The 8,569-nt window shown below is 44.3% G+C and overlaps 1 protein-coding gene across 1 annotated transcript; it reads left to right on the top strand.

The window, feature by feature from the left end:
- The first annotated feature begins 7,636 nt into the window (after positions 1 to 7,636).
- Positions 7,637 to 8,361, top strand: LOC116559976 (peptidyl-prolyl cis-trans isomerase NIMA-interacting 4-like). The gene is made up of 2 exons (XM_032291127.1): positions 7,637 to 7,936; positions 8,248 to 8,361. Exons 1-2 carry the CDS (start codon positions 7,655 to 7,657, stop codon positions 8,359 to 8,361), a joined length of 396 nt encoding a protein of 131 aa, XP_032147018.1. The 5' UTR covers positions 7,637 to 7,654.
- The last annotated feature ends 208 nt before the right edge of the window (positions 8,362 to 8,569 follow it).

Raw genomic sequence — 8,569 nt, 5'->3', positions numbered from 1 at the left:
GTGATCCACCCGCCTCGGCCTCCCAAAGTGCTGGGATTACAGGCGTGAGCCACCGCGCCCGGCCCTAGGAAATTTTTTTTTTTTAAGATGGTGTTTCACTCTGTCACCCAGGCTGGAGTGTAGTGACACGGTCATAGTCCATTGCAGCCTGGACTTCTAGGCTCAGGTGAGCTCTGTCACCCAGGTTGGGGTACAGTGGTGTGATCATAGCTCACTGCAGCCTTGACCTCCTAGGCTCAAGGAATTCCTTCTGCCTTACCCTCCTAACTAGCTGGGACCACAGGTGTACACTATCATGCTCAGATAATTTTTAAGCTTTTTTTTTGAGGCAGAATTTCAATCTGTCGCCCAGGCTGGAGGGCAGTGGCACAATCTCAGCTCATGGAAACCTCTGCCTCCCATGTTCAACTGATTCTCCTGCTTCAGCCTTTCGAGTAGCTGAAGTTACAGGCACGTACCACCATGCCCAGCTAATTTTGTGTTTTTAATAAAGATGGGGTTTCACCATGTTGGCCAGGCTGATCTTGAACTTCTGACCTCAAGGTGATCCTCCCACCTTAGCCTCCCAAATTGCTGGGCTTACAGGAGTGAGCCACTGCACCCAGTCAATTTTTAAATTTTTTTAGAGACAGGGTCTCCCTATGTTGCCCAGGCTGGTCTCAAATTCCTGGGATCCTCCCAGCCTGCCTCCCAAAGCATCGAGGTTACAGGCATGAGACACTGTGCCTGCCTATAATCCTTACTCTTACTGTGATATACCATTATTTTCTATTCTAGTCTAGTCTACATCTTTTTGTTTGTGTTTTAAGCACTATACAGAGAGGGACACTCCAGGCAGGGTAAAGGAGAATCCATGTTGGGAGGACATTCAGCCAGGAGGAAGAAATGTTAGAGTCCAAGTAGGCTGAATAGAGTGTCCCCACAGAGTAACAATCTTGTGTGAGCATCTGAATAGAGCGAGAAAGGCAACTATGTGAAAGGAGTGGCCCGGCACGAAAATCCCAGGTCCTGGGAAGCCCCTTGCCGGCAACAGAAAAAGTCCCAGTGCAAAAGCCATGTGATGTCCCCAAAAATAGAGGCTGAAAGCATCACTGTTGTTAGCGTCAAATAGATTCAATATAAATTATCTGCCTTCTATAGTTGCTGCTCCCCGCTCAGCTCCCCAGGCTGATGTTGGTCACTGATTAACAGTTCGCAAGAACAGATCTTCCACTGTGGCCTTACTCCAAGGGATGCAGTTTAAGTGGGTTATTTATGTACTTTGTAATATTTTGTCTTTGACTTTGCCTGTGGATTAACTATTGTGTTTTGTATCAAGATAGTACTAGTTTAATTTTTTTTTTTTTGAGACAATGTTTTGCATTTGTTGCCCAGGCTGGAGTGCAATGGCGAAATCTCGGCTCATGGCAACCTCTCCTCTGCCTTCTAGGTTCAAGTGATTCTCCTGCTTCAGCCTCCCAAGTAGCTGGGATTACAAGCATGCACCATCATGCCTGGCTAATTTTATATTTTTAGTAGAGACGGGGTTTCTCCATGTTGGTAAGGTTGGTCTCGAACTCCTGACCTCAGGTGATCTGCTTGCCTCAGCCTGCCAAAGTGTTGGGATTACAGGCATGAGCCATCATGCCCAGCTAGTTTAACTTTTAATATTGTGACCATGTTTGTTTTCTTTCTTTCTTTTTTTTTTTTTTTTTTTTTGAGGTGGAGTCTCAATTTGTTGTCCAGGCTGGAGTACAGTGGTATAATCTTGGCTCACTGCAACCTCTGCCTCCCAGGTTCAAGCAACTCTCCTGCCTCAGCCTCCTGAGTAGCTGGGATTACAGGTGCATGCCACCACACCTGCTGATTTTTGTATTTTTAGTAGAGACGGGATTTACACCATGTTAGTTGGGCTGGTCTCGAACTCCTGACCTTGTGATCCGCCTGCCTTGGCTTCCCCGAGTGTTGGGATTACAGGCGTGGGCCACCGTGCCTGGCCTGTGACCATGTTTTCTAAAAATTCAGATAATGAAAAAGAACAATTACAATACCTATGCCAGCATTACCTTGACATCATTGCAAAACAAGACTAAGCCACTGTGTTGTTTTAATGCAATATAGATAGAAAGACCTATATGACAGGATTAAAGAGGCAAATAACCAAAACAGCATACCACACAATTTGCAGGAAATAATTTGGGGCTGGACAGTGTAAGTTCTAACATGAAGAATAAATCTCACAAGTCCAAAATGAGAAAGGTAAGTACTTCTGCAACAATGAGAAATTTTTGCATGCCCTCAAAAGACACCAATGCTCAGTCTAAAATAGTTGCTGCTGAATTGATTTGGGCATATCACAAAAACTAACATGGATTAACACGCATTCCTTGATTGTTCCATGAAACTGAATAAAGTTATATTTCCTGATTCAGAGGTTGCAACTAAATGTCTTATTTGCAAACAAAAGGGGAAGTTTGATGACAGATGGGTTGACCGCTCATAATAGAGGGCTGATTCTGACAGGTCCTACCAACACTCACACTTTCTTTTTTTTTTTTTTTTTTTTGAGACGGAGTTTCGCTCTTGTTACCCAGGCTGGAGTGCAATGGCGCGATCACCGCAACCTCCTCCTCCTGGGTTCAGGCAATTCTCCTGCCTCAGCCTCCTGAGTCGCTGGGATTACAGGCACGTGCCACCATGCCCAGCTGATTTTTTGTATTTTTAGTAGAGACGGGGTTTCACCATGTTGACCAGGATGGTCTCGATCTCTTCACCTTGTGATCCACCCGCCTCGGCCTCACAAAGTGCTGGGATTACAGGCTTGAGCCACTGCGCCCGGCTAACACTCACACTTTCTAAAGTCTATCAAGTCATGTCTTGAATCACAGGAACAACAACAACAATAAATTTTCCAAACTCTTAGGGACTTTGGATTTTAAAAAAGTTTCAAATAATTTTTTTGAAACCCAGAACCGTAGAGCCTCCAGTGGTCAACTGCAGACTAGAAAATCTGTAGGTACAAGACTCCAACACGTGAGGGTTACTGCCCAAGGCCTTGGAAGCCCAACCCCTGCCTCCATGTGCCCTGGATACGGGACATGGAGTACAAGGAGACTGACTATTCCCCATCCTTTTGTTTGTTTTGTTTTTGAGACGGAGTCTTGCTCTGTCACTCAGGCTGGAGTGCAATGGCATGATCTCAGCTCATTGCAACCTCTGCCTCCTGGGCTCAAGCGATTCTCCTGCCTCAGCCTTTCTAGTAGCTGGGATTACAGGTGCCTGCCACCCATCTGGCTAATTTTTTGTATTTTTAGTAGAGAGAGAGTTTCACCACATTGGCCAGGTTGGTCTCGAACTCCTGACTTCAGGCAGTCCACCCACCTCGGCCTCCCAAAGTGCTGGGATTGCAGGCAGGAGCCATCATGCCTGGCCTATTCCCCAGCTTTAAAAAATAATATTGTTTTCCCTGTTGGATTCTGGACTGACTTGGGACCAGTTACCCCTTTCTTCTTGCCCATTTCTCCAATTTGGAATGAGAATGCCTATTCTATGCCTGTCACACCATTGCATTTTGAAAAAAAACTTAGTTTTTTAATTTCATAGGCTCACAGTGGGAGAGGAATTTACCTCAGGACAAATCTCGCCTTAAGTCTCATTCATATGTGGTTTAGATGAGACTCTGGACTTTGGATTTTTGAGTTGATGCTGAAAAAAGACAATGGGGACTATTGGGATGGAATGAATGTGTTTTGCATTGTGAGAAAAACATGAATTTAGGGGGCCAGGGGCAGAATGCTATGATTTGAATGTGTCCCCTAGAGTTTTTGTGTTGGAAACTTTTTATTTTGAGATGGAGTTTCACTCTTGTTGCCCAGGCTGGAGTGCAATGGTGCAAGCTTGGCTCACTGCAACCTCTGCCTCTCAGATTCAAGTGATTCTCCTGCTTCAGCCTCCTGAGTAGCTGGGGCATGTGCCACCACGCCAGGCTAATTTTGTATTTTTCAGTATTAGAGACGGGGTTTCTCCGTATTGGTCAGGCTGGTCTTGAACTCCCGACCTGAGGTGATCCACCAGCCTTGGCCTCCCGAAGTGCTGCGATTACAGGCGTTAAGCCACCTCGCCCGGCCTATGTGTTGGAAATTTAATCCCCAATGCTACTGTGTTGAGAGATAGGGTCTAATAGGAGGTGATTAATTTCATTATTGTGAGAGTGGGTTTGTTATAAAAGCAAGTTTGGCCCCTCTTGGTCTCTCACTCTCGCTCCTTCTACATTCTGCCATGGAACAAAGCAGCAGGGAGGCCCTCAAAACATGCTGGCTGCAGGCCGGGCGCGGTGGCTCAAGCCTGTAATCCCAGCACTTTGGGAGGCCGAGGCGGGTGGATCACGAGGTCAAGAGATCGAGACCATCCTGGTCAACATGGTGAAACCCCGTCTCTACTAAAAATACAAAAAATTAGCTGGGCATGGTGGTGTGTGCCTGTAATCCCAGCTACTGAGGAGGTTGAGGCAGGAGAATTGCCTGAACCCAGGAGGCGGAGGTTGCGGTGAGCCGAGATTGCGCCATTGCACTCCAGCCTGGGTAACAAGAGTGAAACTCCGTCTCAAAAAAAAAAAAAACAAAACAAAAAAAAAACATGCTGGCTGCTTGGTGTTGGACTTCCCAGACTCTAGAACTCTGAGCCAATAAATTTCTGTTTATTATAATTACCCAGTCTGTGGTATTCTGTTATAGCAGTACAAAATGGATGAAGACAATGTATGATTTGTTTACTTGTGGCCTGAATGTTTGTGTACTGGGGATTGAAACCTAATCCCCAGTGCAATAGTATTAAGAGGGGGTGCTTTTAGGGGTTGATTACGTCGTGAAGACTAGCTCTTATTAATGTGTTTAACACTCTTATAAAAGGGTCTGAGTAAGCTGCTGGACTCTTCTGTGATGTGAGGACACAGCAAGAACATACCAGAGTGAGCCCTCATCAGACACTAAATCTGCCGGCCCCATGATCTTGGACTTCCTAGCCTCCAGAGCTATGAGCAATAAAACCTGTTGTTTATTTGTTTGTTTGATTTTATTTTTTTGAGACGGAGTTTCACTCTGTTGCCCAGGACAGAGTGCAGTGGTGCGATCTTGGCTCACTGCTACCTCTGCCTCCCAGGTTCAAGCAATTCTCCTGCCTCTGCCTTCCAAATAGCTGGGACTACAAGGCGTCTGCCTACACCTGACTAAATTTTGTATTTTTAGTAGAAACGGGGTTGGCCAGTCTCAAATCCCTGACCTCAAGTGATTCACCCACCCCAACCTTCCAAAGTGCTAGGATTATAGGCATGAGTCCTGCGCACAGCCCTGTAGCTTATAAATTATCCAGTCTAAGGTATCTTTTCATAGCAGCTCAAACAGACTAAGATAATAATAAAAGTTTTTGGTGAGTTTTCAGTTTTTTTTAACAACATGCAGAAACACTTGAGGCTTTTGACAGAAATGGAAGAAGATAGCCTATTTAGACATGTGCTTATAAGATGACTATCATTGAAGACTGCCACAGAAAAGTTGTTAAAATGTTGAGTGCCGTAACATCATATTTTCAAAGCATAGGATGAGAAGAATGTTCATTCCTAATTTGCAAATCATACTGAAAATGAGAATAGAGAAATGGATTACAGTAAAACAAAAAATTAATGTGCCATTTCTTCAAAACTATGTGATGATCTTTAAAGAGGCCATAAGTAGCCTTAAAGGGGAGAGGGGAATGAACGGAACAGCTCGAGTTGCCCACTGTTACATGTAGGTTGCAACAAAAAACCACAGTGGAAAAAAATGACTCATTTTTTTTGGAAATAAGGCTGCTTCAGAACTTAAAAAAAAGAAAAAGAAAAAAGTGTCACCGGAAAAAGACAGCCAAATTAAACAAGACTTTCCGTTTCAGTACGAAAACTGTAACAGGCTGTGTGCAGTAGCTCACGCCTGTAATTCTGGCACTTTGAGAGGCTGAGGTGGGCAGATCACTTGAGCCCAGGAGTTCAAGACTAGCCTGGGCAACATGTTGAAATCCTGTCACCACAAAAAAGACAAAAAATTAGCCCAAGTGTGGTGGTGTGTGCCTGTAGTCCCAGCTACCTGGGAGGCTGAGGCAAGAGGATCATCTGAGCCCAGGAGTTTGAGGCTGCAGTGAGCTGTGATTGGGCCACTGCACTCCAGCCTGGGAGACAGAGTAAGAACTTGTCTCATAAAATAAAATAAAACTGTAACTTATTTGCAATTCAACTTCAATTTCATGAGTTCAAATTACCTCTGTGCTTTAAAATCATTTCCCCTGAGAAAGAGAAGAATAACTTATGATGACATCCAGTGTGGTTCAGTGTATAGTCTGTTTCTCTTTTCCTTGAACCTGGTCTGGTCCTGTGGTTTGCTTTGACCAATAAATATGGCAGAATTGACTGATTTTGGAGGCTACGGCATAAAACACCTTTTTCATCTTCTATCTTCAACACCTGTAAGACTCCCACTTGAAATATAGCTGAAAACTGTCAAAATAAGAATCACCTGTAAAATTTAGGCAGCGAATATTGACCATCAGTTTCACAATTATTTCCTGAGTTAATACAATTGGAATACTAATCTAAGTTAATATATAGGAATCTCTTATATAGGAATATATTATAGAAATGGAAGAAAGTGTTGAAGAAATAAGTAATCCTAAGACATTAGGCAAGTTAGGCAGCAGGAAAAGAGGGCCTATGGAATGCTAATAATAAACTTTAGTTTCTTGATACAATCACCATTTAAAAATTAGAAGCATTAAAATAATTTCTGAACCCATAATTGGTACAAATTTTTCTTTTATCTCTTTTTTTTGGGCAGGGGGTGGACAGAGTCTCACTGTGTTTCCATGGTGGAGTGCAGTGGCACAATCTCACCTCACTGCAACCTGTTCCTCCCGGGTTCAAGCGATTCTCCTGCCTCCCGAGGAGCTGGGGTTACAGGCATATGCCACCACGCCCAGCTAATTTTTGTATTTTTAGTAGAGATGGGTTTTTTTCCAAGTGATCCACTTGCCTCAGCCTCCCAAAGTGCTGGGATTACAGAGGTGAGCCACCATGCCTAGCCCCCAAATTGTCTTTACAGCTCTTCTCCCCACTCATCACATTTAAAATTCTTCTGTAACCTTAAGGTACTTCTACTGTGCCTGGAAAATAAACGTAGCCTCGTTAGGTCTGTAGCTATACTTTAATATTTATTCTAGTTAGACTAATTGGATCAGTGATTTATGATTTATGACTGGATCTGTGGAGAAAACAATTTGGAAAGCATTCCTGGAAAGTCTACACATCACAATTAGCCTCTAGATGTCCTCCTTGGATAGAGGAAACCTGTAGCTAGTAGCTAACAAGGACTTTTTCAGAGCAGTCACTATTGAGCAGATGCATGTTTCCCTAGTCGACATCGATCAAAGAGTTTAATAAATGTTTCAGAATTCCAAACTGAATACAAATAAACTCAATTTATATGGTTCTCCAAACATTTGGCACACCTGAACAAGGTTGTAAGCTGGAAGAGTATGAGTATAAAAAATGAAGTTGACAGTTCTGTAACCCCAGCCCTTTGGGAGGCCAAGGCAGGCAGATCACTTGAGGTCAGAAGTTCGAGACCAGAGAGTTCAACAGCGAGTTTCCAAGATGCCGCCCAAAGGAAAATGTGGTTCTGGAAAATCAGGGAAAGGGGGAACAGCCTCTGGAAGTGACAGTGCTGACAAGAAGGCTCAAGGTCCCAAAGGTGGTGGCAATGCAGTAAAGGTCAGACACATTCTGTGTGAAAAACATGGCAAAATCATGGAAGCCACGGAAAAGTTAAAGTATGGGATGAGATTCAATGAAGTGACCGCACAATATAGTGAGGATAAAGCCAGGCAAGGGGGCAACTTGGGTCAGATGATCAGAGGGTCCGTGGTGGGACTATTTTAAGAAGCAGCACTTGGCCGGGCGCAGTGGCTCACGCCTGTAATCCCAGCAGTTTGGGAGGCCGAGGCGGGCGGATCACAGGGTCAAGAGATTGAGACCATCCTGGCCAACATGATGAAACCCCATCTCTACTAAAATACAAATATTAGCTTGGCGTGGTGGTGCGAGCCTGTAGTCCCAGCTATTTGGGAAGCTGAGGCTGGAGAATTGCTTGAAGCCAGGAGGCAGATTACAGTGAGCCAAGATCACGCCACTGCACTCTAGCCTCGCACCTAGCAACAGAGCGAGACTCTGTCTCAAAAAAAAAAAAAAAAGAAGCAGCGTTTGCCTTGCCTGTAAGTGGGATGGATAAGCCTGTGTTTACAGATCTACCGGTTAAGACAAAATTTGGATATCATATTATTATGATTGAAGGAAGAAAATAAAATCATGTGAAAGACTGAAAAAAAAAAGGAGAAGTTCGAGACCAGCCTGGCCAACATGGTGAAAGTCCGTCTCTACTAAAAATACAAAAATTAGTTGGGTGAGGTGGCATGTGCCTGTAATCCCAGCTACTTGGGAGGCTGAGGCACGAGAATTGCTTGAGCCTGGGAGGCGGAGGTTGCAGTGAGCTGAGATCACACCACTGTGCTT

This window comes from Sapajus apella, unplaced genomic scaffold (genome assembly GCF_009761245.1).
Source record: "Sapajus apella isolate SASKATOON/1434 unplaced genomic scaffold, GSC_monkey_1.0 scaffold25, whole genome shotgun sequence".
NCBI classification, from domain to species: domain Eukaryota; kingdom Metazoa; phylum Chordata; class Mammalia; order Primates; family Cebidae; genus Sapajus; species Sapajus apella.
This window is presented reverse-complemented; position numbering and strand designations above follow the sequence as displayed.